General features: G+C 36.3%; 1 protein-coding gene across 3 annotated transcripts in view; it reads left to right on the forward strand.

Moving 5' to 3' along the window:
• IMMP2L (inner mitochondrial membrane peptidase subunit 2) overlaps positions 1-16,175 on the forward strand; it is a 904,017-nt gene that overhangs the window by 42,499 nt on the left and 845,343 nt on the right. For all 3 annotated transcript variants that reach the window (XM_059932691.1, XM_059932693.1, XM_059932690.1), the window contains one exon: positions 486-622. In XM_059932691.1, coding sequence (XP_059788674.1) covers positions 488-622 — 135 coding nt within the window. In that variant the 5' untranslated portion in view covers positions 486-487. The remainder of the gene's footprint in view (positions 1-485; positions 623-16,175) is intronic.

Consider the following 16,175-nt stretch of genomic DNA (forward strand, 5'->3'; position numbering starts at 1 on the left):
CATACTTCTTTTAAGGGCACAGGTTGGAAGTATGTCATTTCTGCTTATATGCCATTCATCAGACACAGTCACAAGGTCACACTTAGCTGCAAGGGAAGCCGGGCAGCCATATGTCCCCCTAGAACTTCAATTATTGCCGAAGAGAACAGATATCAGGGCTTTAAGGAGCATCTCCACCATAGTCAGCAACAGGAAAGGACTTACTTTTGGAATGCTGATTTTTTTTCTAACTCATTGCTTTGTGAGGAGAAATTTTCTATTGAAATTAGTAAGCTACTTGAGCTACTGAAAAGAGTTAACCTAAGTTAACGTATTTGCCTTTGGGATTTTAAGTCAAATTTATTCCAATGGTTATAGGGATGAGTGTGAAACATATTGAGATGAGGTTGCTTTTTCTTAACTCTTATTTTTCTTGGGCTGTTTTTGTGTTTTTCTTTTTCACCTTATTGAGGCTAATTTCATATTTGTTTTCTTTGTGCTTTTAGGTATGGCACTGTCTCAAGGCTGGGTGAAGAGATACTTCAAGGCCTTTTGTAAAGGCTTCTTTGTGGCGGTGCCTGTGGCAGTGACTTTCCTGGATCGGGTTGCCTGTGTGGCAAGAGTGGAAGGAGCATCAATGCAGGTGAGACTAATATGACTTCGTTCTTTAAAACACATGCTTCATTGTTTCTCAGGCATTAGAAATGATATTTCTGTGTATTATCTCTATGCTGGAACTGAAAGGTTTTAAAAAGGCCTTGAACTGAAATTTAACGTTGCTAAATTTCTTTATAAGGTCTTTTAATGTAGTCATGTTAAAATCAGAGCAGAGGTGAATAAAATTAACTATCAGATAGTTCTCTGTATCTGTGGCTTTTTTTTTTCTTTTTTGGAATTGTAAATGGAGGTTCTAAAGAAATTTTACTACATGATACCATTTTTTGTGGCTGTAGCTTGAGATTTTAAGATTTTTAAGTTATCCATATTTGAATCCATACTTAAATATCCTTTTAAGATCAAATTATTAGTACAGCTGCAAGATGGATTTGGCTCAAATTCAGTTACTCTATTGTTACACACACACACACACACAGTTCTGATAGGTAGAAAAGTCTAGAGCACTGATCTCAGATATTCTAGTGTATTCTTTAAGCCTGTTGCTGATTGAAAAGATTAAGTGCTATTTACATTGAAAGAAATTTGGAGTGGAGACTTCCAAAGCTTATATGCAAATAGTCTTCTGGAGTATCTTAGAGAAAACTCGAATATTCTAAAGTTGATGTCTGGAACCTAGCTGTTTAAGTAAGTTTATGCAACTAAGAAGAATTTGCATTTTGTAATATAATTTGTTTTCTTCCGTTATTAGCATGTATTAAGTTCATGCATTGTGCTCAATATGTGTATAAAACATAAATAAAATGAATGTATAAGCTTCTAAAAGCTTAAAATTATACAGAGAATAAACAACTTACTTTTTTTTCTTTTTGTCTTAGAACTAGGTGAGGTTATAGACATCAGCTCTGAGGAGTTAGAATGAATTTTCTTTTTTTAAAAAAAATTTTTAATTTAATTTTATTTATTTTTTTATACAGCAGGTTCTTATTAGTCATCCATTTTATACACATCAGTGTATACATGTCAATCCCAATCTCCCAATTCATCACACTCCCACCCCCACCCCCCCGCCGCTTTCCCCCCTTGGTGTCCATACGTTTGTTCTCTACATCTGTGTCTCAATTTCTGCCCTGCAAACCAGTTCATCTGTACCATCTTTTTAGGTTCCACATATATGTGTTAATATAATATTTGTTTTTCTCTTTCTGACTTACTTCACTCTGTATGACAGTCTCTAGATCCATCCACATCTCTACAAATGACCCAATTTCGTTCCCTTTTATGGCTGAGTAATATTTGATTATAGATATGTACCACATCTTCTTTATCCATTTGTCTGTCGATGGGCATTTAGGTTGCTTCCATGACCTGCCTATTGTGAGTAGTGCTGCAATGAACATTGGGGTGTATGTGTCTTTTTGAATTACGGTTTTCTCTGGGTATATGCCCAGTAGTGGGATTGCTGGATCATATGGTAATTCTATTTTTAGTTTTTTAAGGAACCTCCATACTGTTCTCCATAGTGGCTGTATCAGTTTACAATCCCACCAACAGTGCAAGAGGGTTCCCTTTTCTCCACACCATCTCCAGCATTTGTTGTTTGTAGATTTTCTGATGATGCCCATTCTAACTGGTGTGAGATGATACCTCATTGCAGTTTTGATTTGCATTTCTCTAATAATTAGTGATGTTGAGCATCCTTTCATGTGCTTCTTGGCCATCTGTATGTCTTCTTTGGAGAAATGTCTATTTAGGTCTTCTGCCCATTTTTGGATTGGGTTGTTTGTTTTTTTAATACTGAGCTGCATGAGCTGTTTATATATTTTGGAGATTAATCCTTTGTCCATTGATTCGTTTGCAAATATTTTCTCCCATTCTGAGGGTTGTCTTTTCGTATTGTTTGTAGTTTCCTTTGCTGTGCAAAAACTTTTAAGTTTCGTTAGGTCCCATTTGTTTATTTTTGTTTTTATTTCCATTGCTCTAGGAGGTGGATCAAAAAAGATCTTGCTGTGATTTATGTCAAAGAGTGTTCTTCCTATGTTTTCCTCTAAGAGTTTTATAGTGTCTGGTCTTACATTTAGGTCTCAAATCCATTTTGAGTTTATTTTTGTGTATGGTGTTAGGGAGTGTTCTAATTTCATTCTTTTACATGTAGCTGTCCAGTTTTCCCAGCACCACTTATTGAAGAGACTGTCTTTTCTCCATTGTATATCCTTGCCTCTGTTGTCATAGATTAGTTGACCACATGTACGTGGGTATATCTCTGCACTTTCTATCTTGTCCCATTGATCTATATTTCTGTTTTTGTGCCGGTACTATATTGTATTGATTACTGTAGCTTTGTAGTATAGTCTGAAGTCAGGGAGACTCATTCCTCCTGCTCCCTTTTTTTTCCCTCAGGACTGCTTTGGCTATTCGGGGTCTTTTGTGTCTCCATACAAATTTTAAGATTTTTTGTTCTAGTTCTGTAAAAAATGCCATTGGTAATTTGATAGGGATTGCATTGAATCTGTAGATTGCTTTGGGTAGTATAGTCATTTTCACAATATTGATTCTTCCAATCCAAGAACATGGTATATCTCTCCATCTGTTGGTATCCTCTTTAATTTCTTTCATCAGTGTCTTATAGTTTTCTGCATACAGGTCTTTTTTCTCCTTAGGTGGGTTTATTCCTGGGTATTTTATTCTTTTTTTTGCAATGGTAATTGGGAGTGTTTCCTTAATTTCTCTTCCAGATTTTTCATCATTAGTGTATAGGAATGCAAGAGATTTCTGTGCATTAATTTTGTATCCTGCAACTTTACCAAATTCATTGATTAGCTCTAGTAGTTTTCTGGTGGCATTTTTAGGATTCTCTATGTATAGTATCATGTCATCTGCAAACAGTGACAGTTTTACTTCTTCTTTTCCAATTTGTATTCCTTTTATTTCTTTTTCTTCTCTGATTGCTCTGCCTAGGACTTCCAACACTATGTTGAATATAGTGGTGAGAGTGGACATCCTTGTCTTGTTTCTGATCTTAGAGGAAATGCTTTCAGTGTTTCACCATTGAGAATGATGTGTTTGCTGTGGGTTTGTCGTATATGGCCTTTATTATGTTGAAGTAGGGTCCCTCTGTGCCTGCTTTATGGAGAGTTTTTTATCATAAATGGATGTTGAATTTTATCAAGAGCCTTTTCTGCATCTGTTGAGATGATCATATGGTTTTTATTCTTCATTTTGTTAATATGGTGTATCACATGGATTGATTTGCATATATTGAAGAATCCTTGCATCCCTGGGATAAATCCCACTTGATCATGGTGTATGATCCTTTTAATGTGTTGTTGGATACTGTTTGCTAGTATTTTGTTGAGGATTTTTGTATCTATATTCATGAATGATATTGGTCTGTAATTTTCTTTTTTTGTAATATCTTTGTCTGGTTTTGATATCAGGGTGAAGGCAGTGAAGAAAGTGTTAAATAATGTCACCGTTAAATGCCACGTCTGTTGACTAAATAGTAAGTTTGTTGCAGATACATTAGAGTTTCTTACAGTATTCCTGAACCACTACCCCCAATAAGTCAAATTTGTTAACTTGTAGTTTGTTTGGTAGATTATGTAGAATTTCCTTGGCTACTGGTTACAGAAAAACAGCTTGAATTGACTTAGATTTACAGGGGAATTGATTGGAAGGCTTATGATGTACCTAGGAGAAAGGAAGGAGTGTGGCAATCGTCAGAGACAACTGGAACCAGGGACTTGAATGCTGCCAGAGTGCTCAGTCTTTTCTGTTTCAGCGTCTGCTTCTGTCTGCATCTTGGCTTAGTTCTCTCAGACCAGCTTTCTTCTCAATGCAGGGCACATGGCAGCTGGCAGCTCTCATGCCTTTAGATGCCAATTTCATCACCGCCTGAGAGAGACTTCTCCTCATGCCTTAATATCACTTTGAAAAATCTTGAGGAAGGACTGTGATTGATTCATCTTGGGCCATATGCCCTTATCCATACAAATACAGATCAACTTTGACCAGAAGATTAGGGTGCCATGATTGGCCCAGCTTTGGACAGGTGCACACCCCTAGCCTGTGGCTAGTTGGAGTGAGAAAATGACAGTGTATATGTGCATCACATTGTGGGCTTTCATGGTGAGGTAAGGGTGACACTTCCTAGAAGAAGAGGGGGTGCTATTTTTGGAATAAAAGGGGAAAGGATATTCTGGGAAGAAAGGAAAAAAATGTATGTTTATTACAGTTTGACCTATATTTTAGGAATTTTAGACCACTTTTAGGTATAATAGATAACTTGTTTACACTTTTATTAGATATCACTACATCATACTTAAAATTATTTAGGAACTGAAAGTGCAATAATGAAATATTGTGATTTATTAATTCAGCATAGTTGAAGAGATCTTTGCTACTATACAGCTTTGATAACTGAACATGTTTAGACCATGGGGTTCAGCAGAATTTTTGACAAAAAATTCGAAAAAATTCTTGTCTTCAAATTTCTCTAATGATTCAAGTACTAAATAGTTGGCAAGGTGTGTGGAGCTCCCTGGAAGTCTCTGAGCTTCCTTCAAGGAACACATCTGCTTTTATTGACTCTGAGGCCTGAAAATTATATGCAGGTTATTGCAGTTGGTTGATTTGTTGTGGAACAGAAGGAGTATTCTGGATCCATGGTGATGTCTTCTTGTACCAAGGCTTAAAAGTATGAAAGGAAGGCAGAAAAAGCAATAGGCAAGAAAGAAGAAAAATGTGAAGAAGAGGAAAGAAAATAAAAGATCAGTTGGGTGATGGAGAAAAGTAGACAACTGGGACACTGAGCAGGAGACAGAGTGGCACAGAGGACCAGTGATGAACAGACTCAAGACAGAAAAGTGCTCCAGTGAAGGGGCTCACGGACCCCTTTCTGGAAACTCCCTTGGAATTGTACCCTCGAATGCTGACCCATCTCTGCTACATGTTTGTGGGTAGCACCGTGAGATTCATCATCCAGCTATCCATTCTAAATCTCAGTATTCATTAAAGGAATCTGTGTGCCATTTTGAGGGAATTCCTATTGGTGTAAGTTATCAGTCTTGAGCATCATTCATTGCATAGTACTTTAGTTCCCCTGTGTATTCAGGTAGAAAGATCATATCTAGTCATTTCTGTCATTTCAAATATATGAGTAATTTTGTGACTCAGGGGGTCATTTTGGGATATGGATAATAATAATAAGCACTGGTAACTGAGAGTTGGAATAGGGAGTCATTTATCAAATGGCTAGTATGTGCAAAACTATTTTAGGTGCTATGGGGTGGGTGAATCAGATACAGATTCTGTCTTCAAGGTACTGTTGCTTTAGCAGAGGAGGTTCAAGAATTACTAATCCTAGATGACGGATACATCTTCAGATGAGATTTAATATAGAAGATGTCAAGCTGTCAGACAAATGTTTGCCCAGTGCCTGGTACATCCAGAAATGAAAAAACTTGACTGGTTTAGCCTACTATTTTAGAGAATGGACCTGGAAATTTTAATTTGAGACAGAGTGGTACCAGAAAAATAATACCGTTTATGGTTGGACACTGTATTAAGTTTGTTACCGTGGCAACAAACAACCCCAATATTTCAGTGGTTTACTTAACAGATCTTTATTTCTTACTCATGGGTCTGTAGATGGATTGTAGTCACTCTAGACTAAGGGTTGGGATCAGTCTGCTTCCTGTATCTCTCACTGTAGAGCCTCTGCTGAAGGAATAGAGACAGCATGGGGCGTGCTCTTCTCATGGGTGATAGCAGGACACAGGAGGGTGAGTGGAAGCACTCAGAATGTCTTAAAGCCTCAGTTCAGAACTTCTACCCTTCTGTCCACATTCCATTGGTCAAAACAAGTCACACGGCAAACCCCAAAGCAATTAGTTGGAAGTATCTTCCACCCACAGGGAAGTCATGACAAAGGTGGGGAGGGAAGGAAGAATTGTGAATAGGTAAGTACATCTACCACAGCCACTAAGACGCCAAAGACACATGATTGATTTCAGAGGTAATCTAAAAAGTTGTATTTACCTTTGAGTCTACCTAGAATGACCCTAGTCTTTGTAGTCCAAGTCCGACAAAATTGGAATAGATTGAAATTCTAAGTCACTGAATTCTGGAATGGATTGATCCAGTTTAGATGCCGTTAGGTTGGAAATAGCCCAGGGCCAAGTGGTTCATCACTTTCGTGTGGCTTTTTTAAAAGGTCACTCTGCAACTTGTAGACATTTAAGAAAATCTAAGAAATGAAAGTTAGAATTTCATTTAAAGGACATATAATACCAATCCTTTGGAGTTTATTGAATAAATACTGTTATAACAACACTGTAAGTTCACTCTGAGTGACAGATTTTGCATTAGAACTCTTTTTATGTCTTTAAAAAAATTCTGTTGGCTTGAGATTTAATAGGACAAGCTCATTTTCAGGATTCCCTCTTATAAGAAATAATTCTTTACTTTTTAAACACTACTCAGTGGTTCTTTTTTGAGGTTAGGTTTTCCAATGTTAATTTACAGATTCATTAGGTATCTGACTAGAAGGATAGAGGTGATCAAACATGGGGAGTCACAGCTCGTTGAAGGTAAGTCATAAATGCAAATAAAGTTAATGATATAATTCAGTGGAAAATAGGATTCAGTTTATGAAATATTTGATTTTTTTATCAAGTTATATAGGCATATCCCTTTTATTGGATGAGATGTACCTTTAGCAATGCTCTGCACACCAGGAACACTAGCAGATATTGTTGGTTAATGATTATTCATATTGACCTATTCCCCTCTCATGCACATGAATCACTTCTACTGGTTGCTTGAAAGGTTACCATGAAAGTAGATGCACTTTTTTTTTTTAAAGAAATGCCATGTTACTCAACATTAATTTAACTCAGGAAATGAAAACTGATATTGCATACAGTTAAAACTACAGAGGGAATTTATATTGGTGAGATGAAATTACTCAGATGAGGAGCTCAATTGCTTACAGAGACTTTTAGAGTAAAAAGGTACCCTAGGAAATGTTTAATGACCTCACACCAAAGTTTTATATTTTATTTGAGTGAGAATGCCTGCAGCAGGGTCACTGGTTCTTATAAAAGGCGTATGCCTTCTACGGGTAAAATTAAGATTTAAGACATAAAAAAATAAGTGAAAGAAATAATTGTAAGTGACATTGTCCTGTTTTTGTTGCAGTTGCCACACAATCTTTATGTAGTATGCCCTTTTCCTTTTTCCATTTTGCATAGCCAGAGGGGAAAATACTTGAAAACATTACACAATACTATCTCTCTAGCTCACACTTCAGGGAAGGATTTACACAGAATAGATTAGAAAATAAGAGAATGTGAGGGAAAATAGAGTCTAATCAGCACTTAGGTCTTTATTCATCAATACCACACATTCATTGGTTCAAAATTGCCTTGACTTTCAGCTACCTGCAAATGATCTTGAAGAAACTGGTTTGTAATAAACCTCTTCGACTTCTACCTGGCTCTTTGCAGTCATTATCTTGTTCCCTACTGAGTTTAAAATTAAAAGTTCTATCAAAAAAGCAAGCAAAGAGGCTGATGCTCTTTCTCTCTTTCTGTCACATTATTTTATTTTATTAAAAAAATTTTAAACCTATAGTGGGCTTAATATACAATGGTTATAGTGGTTGTAACTATTATTTTGACATTCTGAGAAGCTAAATACAAATAGACTCTCAAGAAAAGAGATGTATTGTGATGTATATGCCAGAATTTAAGGTGGAGTTAGGGAGTTTTACGTTACCTGCTGAATTTTCGCTTCTAAGATACTGGGAACCGCTGGGCACACATTTCCTGTGATGCTGACCGCTCTGTGCTCTTACTCCCCTTGGTTGGCTGAGGCTGACTTTGAGGGAAGCCAGGAGTTAATGTTGGAAGGCTTTATTGGCTTACATGTGTGCTTTCTTCCCAAATTGCTTTTCGCTCAAAAATCTCACCTGAGGTGTTTACCCCTTAGGATGTTATGCATTTTTATGTAGTTCTGCAACCTGTCATTAATAGAGAGTTTAAATAGATCAGTTTGTATTTATAGCAACAAACATATGTGATACTGAAGCAGTAAGTGATAACTTTATAATGTCCCTTCATGGATTTTCTTCATGTCCCGTGATAGAATAGCAGCGAGCTTCTGTTCTATATAGCCAGGGTTAGGTCTGTTGTTTAAACACTGACTTCACAACACTCTCTCTCTCTTTTTTTTTTTTTAATTTTTATTTATTTATTTATTTATATTTATTTTTGGCTGTGTTGGGTCATCGTTTCTATGCGAGGTCTTTCTCTACTTGCGGCAAGCAGGGGCCACTCTTCATTGTGGTGCACGGGCCTCTCACTATCGCGGCCTCTCCTGTTGCGAAGCACAGGCTCCAGACGCGCAGGCTCAGTAGTTGTGGCTCACGGGCCTAGTTGCTCCGCGGCATGTGGGATCCTCCCAGATCAGGGCTCGAACCCGTGTTCCCTGCATTGGCAGGCAGATTCTCAACCACTGCGCCACCAGGGAAGCCCAACTCTCTCTTTTTTTAATGTTGAAGTAATTTTAGATTTACAGAAAAGTTTTAAGAGTAGTACAGATAACTCCCATGTGTTCTCTACTCAGATTCACCAGTTTTCAGTATTCTGCCACGTTGATTTTATTCTCTTCCTCTTTCTCTTTCTTTCCTCTCCTCCCCCCATATATAACATATAATAGATAATATATAACATATAATATATGCATCTATGTTTCTATGTATATATACTCACACATATATATGTGTGAGTATATATACCCACAAACGTTGTTATTGAACCAGTTGAGAGTAGGCTGTATGCATCATGCCCCTTTAACAGTACTTCTCTATACTCTGCTGAGTATACTTATGATGCTTGCTGATTGGTATATTAATGATTTTTACAGATTTTTAAATTAAAAAAAATTTAATTAAAAATTTAACTTTAATATTTTATTCAGATTCATATGCATAGAATTTTTGATACGTTAAGAGATATTGATTCAAGTTCTAAACTTTACATTTGAGAAAACTGAGGCCAGACATTTGAGATGATTTACAGTAACTTACATAGCCATTAGGTTTTAGAAGTGATTTGAACCGCTCTGATAATGCTTTCCATTTTACTAAATAATAACCAATAAAAGTTGTGCTTTATCACCGTGCTATAATGCCTCCTGATAGTATTCCTGTTCACAGAGATATTTCGTTCCATTTTGTTTTGGTTTATTGAATGATGTAATTAGTAAGTTATTTAATTTGGGGATGGTTTCATAGTACATTTGGCATTTAAACAAAGATTGAAATTAAGCTTATGTTATTTTATTTTTTTTTAATTTAATTTTATTTATTTTTTAATACAGCAGGTTCTTATAAGTCATCCATTTTATACACATCAGTGTATACATGTCAATCCCAATTGCACAATTCATCACACCATCACCTCCACCCCCACCGCTTTTCCCCCTTGATGTCCATACGTTTTCTCTCTACTTCCGTGTCTCAGTTTCTGCTCTGCAAACCAGTTCATCTGTACCATTTTCTATGTTCCACATATATGCGTTAATATACGATATTTGTTTTCCTCTTTCTGACTTACTTCACTCTGTATGACAGTCTCTAGATCCATCCACATGTCTACAAATGACCCAATTTCGTTCCCTTTTATGGCTGAGTAATATTTGATTGTAGATATGTACCATCTGTACCATCTGTCGATGGGCATTTAGGTTGCTTCCATGACCTGGCTATTGTAAATAGTGCTGCAATGAACACTGGGGTACATGTGTCTTTTTGAATTATGGTTTTCTCTGGGTATATGCCCAGTAGTGGGATTGCTGGGTCGTATGGTAGTTCTATTTTTAGATTTTTAAGAAACCTCCATACTGTTCTCCATAGCGGCTGTATCAATTTACATTCCCAACAACAGTGCAAGAGGGTTCCCTTTTCTCCACACCCTCTCCAGCATTTGTTGTTTGTAGATTTTCTGATGATGCCCATCTAACTGGTGTGAGGTGATATCTCATTGTAGTTTTGCTTTGCAGGTCTCTAATAATTAGTGATGTTGAGCATCTTTTCATATGCTTCTTGGCCATCTGTATGTCTTCTTTGGAGAAATGTCTATTTAGGTCTTCTGCCCATTTTTGGATTGGGTTGTTTGTTTCTTTAATATTGAGCTGCATGAGCTGTTTATGTATTTTGGAGATTAATCCTTTGTCTATTGATTTGTTTGCAAATATTTTCCCCATTCTGAGGGTTGTCTTTTCGTATTGTTTATAGTTTCCTTTGCTCTGCAAAAGCTTTGAAGTTTCATTAGGTCCCATTTGTTTATTTTTGTTTTTATTTCCATTACTCTAGGAGGTGGATCAAAAATGATCTTGTTGTGATTTCTGTCAGAGTGTTCTTTCTGTGTTTCCTCTAAGTGTTTTATAGTGTCCGGTCTTACATTTAGGTCTCTAATCCATTTTGAGTTTATTTTTGTGTATGGTGTTAGGGAGTGTTCTAATTTCATTCTTTTACATGCAGCTGTCCAGTTTTCCCAACACCACTTATTGAAGAGTCTGTCTTTTCTCCATTGTATATCCTTGCCTCCTTTGTCATAGACTAGTTGAGCATAGGTGTGTGGGTATATCTCTGGGCTTTCTATCTTGTTCCATTGATCTATATTTCTGTTTTTGTGCCAATACCATATTGTATTGATTACTGTAGCTTTGTAGTATAGTCTGAAGTCAGGGAGACTCATTCCTCCTGCTCCCTTTTTTTCCCCTCAGGACTGCTTTGGGTATTCAGGGTCTTTTGTGTCTCCATACAAATTTTAAGATTTTTTGTTCTAGTTCTGTAAAAAATACCATTGGTAATTTGACAGGAATCGCATTGAATCTGTATATTGCTTTGGGTAGTATAGTCATTTTCACAATATTGATTCTTCCAATCCAAGAACATGGTATATCTCTCCATCTGTTGGTATCATCTTTAATTTCTTTCATCAGTGTCTTATAGTTTTCTGCATACAGGTCTTTTGTCTCCCTAGGTAGGTTTATTCCTAGGTATTTTATTCTTTATGTTACAATGGTAAATGGGAGTGTTTCCTTAATTTCTCTTTCAGATTTTTCATCATTAGTGTATAGGAATGCAAGAGATTTCTGTGCATTAATTTTGTATCCTGCAAGTTTACCAAATTCATTGATTAGCTCTAGTAGTTTTCTGGTGGCATTTTTAGGATTCTCTATGTATAGTATCATGTCATCTGCAAACAGTGACAGTTTTACTTCTTCTTTTCCAATTTGTATTCCTTTTATTTCTTTTTCTTCTCTGATTGCTGTGGCTAGGAATTCCAACACTATGTTGAGTAATAGTGGTGAGAGTAGACATCCTTGTCTTGTTCCTGATCTTAGAGGAAATGCTTTCAGTGTTTCACCATTGAGAATGATGTGTTTGCTGTGGGTTTGTCGTATAAGGCCTTTATTACCTTGAGGGAGGTTCCCTCTATGCCCACTTTCTGGAGAGTTTTTATCATAAATGGGTGTTGAATTTTGTCAGAAGCTTTCTCTGCATCTATTGAGATGATCATATGGTTTTTATTGTTCAATTTGTTAATATGGTGTATCACATGGATTGATTTGCGTACATTGAAGAATCCTTGCATCGCTGGGATAAATCCCACTTGATCATGGTGTATGATCCTTTTAATATGTTGTTGGGATTCTGTTTGCTAGTTTTTTGTTGAGAATTTTTGCAGTGATATTATATCACATATAATATTTGCAGAAAATTACAGATCATTAGTGATATTGGTCTGTAATTTTCTTTTTTTGTAGTATATTTATCTGGTTTTGGTATCAGGATGATGGTGGCCTCATAGAATGAGTTTGGGAGTGCTCCTTCCTCTGCAGTTTTTTGGAAGACTTTGAGAAGGATGGGTGTTAGCTCTTCTCTAAATGTTTGATAGAATTCACCTGTGAAGCCATCTGGTCCTGGACTTTTGTTTGTTGGAAGATTTTTAATCACAGTTTCAATTTCATTACTTGTGATTGGTCTGTTCTTATTTTCTAATTCTTCCTGGTTCAGTCTTGGAAGGTTATACCTTTCTAAGAATTTGTCCATTTCTTCGAGGTTGTCCATTTTATTGGCATAGAGTTGCTTGTAGTAGTCTCTTAGGATGCTTTGTATTTCTGCAGTGTCTGTTGTAACTTCTCCTTTTTCATTTATGATTTTATTGATTTGAGTCCTCTCCCTCTTTTTCTTGATGAGTCTGGCTAATGGTTTATCAATTTTGTTTATCTTCTCAAAGAAACAGCTTTTAGTTTTATTGGTCTTTGCTATTGTTTTCTTTGTTTCTATTTCATTTACTTCTGCTCACATCTTTATGATTTCTTTCCTTCTGCTAACTTTGGGTTTTGTTTATTCTTCTTTTTCTAGTTCCTTTAGGCGTAAGGTTAGATTGTTTATTTGAGATTTTTCTAGTTTCTTGAGGTAGGCTTGTATAGCTATAAACTTCTCTCTTAGAACTGCTTTAGCTGCATCCCATAGGTTTTGGATCGTTGTGTTTTCATTGTCACTTGTCTCTAGGTATTTTTTGATTTCCTCTTTGATTTCTTTAGTGATCTGTTGGTTATTTAGTAACATATTGTTTAGCCTCCATGTGTTTGTGTTTTTTACGTTTTTTTCCCTGTAATTGATTTCTAATCTCATAGCATTGTGGTCAGAAAAGATGCTTGATATGATTTCAATTTTCTTAAATTTACTGAGGCTTGATTTGTGACCCCAGATGTGATCTATCCTGGACAAGGTTCCGTGCGCACTTGAGAAGAAAGTGTAATCTGCTGTTTTTGAGTGGAATGTCCTGTAAATATCAATTAAATTTATCTGGTCTATTGTGTCATTTAAAGCTTGTGTTTTCTTATTAATTTTCTGTTTGGATGATCTGTTTATTGGTGTAAGTGAGGTGTTAGCAAGTCCCCCACTATTACTATGTTACTGTCGATTTCCTCTTTTATAGCTGTTAGCAGTTGCCTTAGTATTGAGGTGCTCCTATGTTGGGTGCATATATGTTTATAATTGTTATATCTTCTTCTTGGTTTGATCCCTTGATTGTTATGTAGTGTTCTTCCTTGTCTCTTGTAACATTCTTTTTTTAAAGTCTATTTTTTCTGATATGAGTATTGGTACTCCAGCTTTCTTTTGATTTCCATTTGCATGGAATATCTTTTTCCATCCCCTCACTTTCAGTCTGTATGTGTCCCTAGATCTGAAGTGGGTCTCTTGTAGATAGCATATATATGGGTCTTGTTTTTGTATCCATTCAGCAAGCCTGTGTCTTTTTGTTGGAGCATTTAATCCCTTTATGTTTAAGGTAATTATCAATATGTATGTTCCTACTACCATTTTCTTAATTGTTTTGGGTTTGTTTTTGTATGTCCTTTTCTTCTCTTGTGTTTCCCACTTAGAGAAGTTCCTTTAGCATTTGTTGTAGAGCTGGTTTGGTGGTGCTGAGTTGTCTTAGCTTTTGCTTGTCTGTAAAGCTTTTGATTTCTCCATCGAATCTGAATGAGATCCCTGCCGGGTAGAGTAATCTTGGTTGTAGGTTCTTCCCTTTCATCACTTTAAGTATATCATGCCACTCCCTTCTGGCTTGTAGAGTTTCTGCTGAGAAATCAGCTGTTAACCTTATGGGAATCCCCTTGTGTGTTATTTGTCATTTTTCCCTTCCTGCTTTCAGTAATTTTTCTTTGTCTTTAATTTTTGCCAATTTGATTACTGTGTGTCTTGGCATGTTTCTCCTTGGGTTTATCCTATATGGGACTCTCTGTGCTTCCTGGAGTTGGGTGGCTACTTCCTTTCACATGTTAGGGAAGTTTTTGACTATAATCTCTTCAAATATTTTCTCTGGTCCTTTCTCTCTCTCTTCTCCTTCTGGGACCCCTATAATGTGAATGTTGTTGCGTGTAATGTTGTCCTAGATGTCTCTTATGCTGTCTTCGTTTCTTTTCATTCCTTTTTTCTTTATTCTGTTCCACAGCAGTGAATTCCACCATTCTGTCTTCCAGGTCACTTATCATTCTTCTGCCTCAGTTATTCTGCTATTGATTCCTTCTAGTGTATTTTTCATTTCATTTATTGTATTGTTCATCTCTGTTTGTTCTTTCTTTAATTCTTCTAGGTCTTTGTTAAACATTTCTTGCATCTTCTCGATCTTTGCCTCCATTCTTTTTCTGAGGTCCTGGATCATCTTCACTATCATTATTCTGAATTCTTTTTCTAGAAGATTGCCTATCTCCATTTAGTTGTTTTTCTGGGCTTGTATCTTGTTCCTTCATGTGGTATATAGACCTCTGCCTTTTCGACTTGTCTGTCTTTCTGTGAATGTGGTTTTTTTTCCACAGGCTGCAAGATCGTAGTTCTTCTTGCTTCTGCTGTGTGCCCTCTGGTGGATGAGGCTATCTACGAGGCTTGTGCACATTTCCTGATGGGAGGGACTGGTGGTGGGTAGAGCTGGCTGTTGCTCTGGTGGGCAGAGCTCAGTCAAGCTTATATTATAAGTGGGAGATGAAAGATTTTAAAGTTTGATACTCAGGTTGATGGAAGACACCATATGTTAAACTGAGGATTATAGATTTCCTAAGAAGGAATTAGACTTCAGTTTCTGGAAATATGGCAGAATAGACATCTTGAAAATATTTCCAATGCAGAACTCATTAAAAAGTATAAATAAAACATTAAAAATCTTTAAAAATGCATAGTGACCTTGCTGGAAGGTAAGGGAAATGACCAGAGACCACACATAAGGGGGAATACATTTCTAGAGTAGTAAGTACACATTAAAATAATCAGCTGTCTTCTGGACATTTGTCATTTCCTGGTAACTTAGAGTTTTGGTTTTAATGGCCACATGGGGATCAGCCCTGGACTGATACAAGGTAGAGAGTTGGGACAGAAATTCTGAGTAAATTCACTATCATGGAAGAGACACATCTTTAGGGAACTGATAGACTAAAACCGGAATCTGTTATGAGAGAAAAATTGTCAGGTCTCTGAGTACAGAGTAAAAACCCTAATGTGGAATTGAAATTTGAATTCACTTTCACTGTAACTGAAAAACCCTAAACAGAGGTAGTAATTTATAGTGGACAGGGGTTTAGGGCAGCCTCAGGCACCTGGCAGAAGCTATCACCAGTCCTCCTGGGCACATGCAAAGTTTGATGAACATGATCTCACGGTAAAAAATATCATACAAGGAAGTGAATGTTTTAAGTGAGAGTCAGTAACAACCCGTGGTAGAATCAGAACTTAAAGACTTTAGATATTAGAACTATCAGCTGTTAAATGTAGTATGTTTAAAGAAATAAAAAAGGAAACTGAAAATATGAGAAAGCAACAAAAGTTTATTTAAAATGGTCAAGCAAAGTGTGCTTTAATATATTTTTTAAGATTTAAAAATGATGTGATTAGGTTAACAATCCTTATCTTCTATACTATGAATCTAATAAAATTTGCAATGAAATATACATACATATACATATATATATATATATATATATATATATATATATAAAAAATAGGT

This window comes from Balaenoptera ricei, chromosome 9 (genome assembly GCF_028023285.1).
Source record: "Balaenoptera ricei isolate mBalRic1 chromosome 9, mBalRic1.hap2, whole genome shotgun sequence".
NCBI lineage: Eukaryota > Metazoa > Chordata > Mammalia > Artiodactyla > Balaenopteridae > Balaenoptera > Balaenoptera ricei.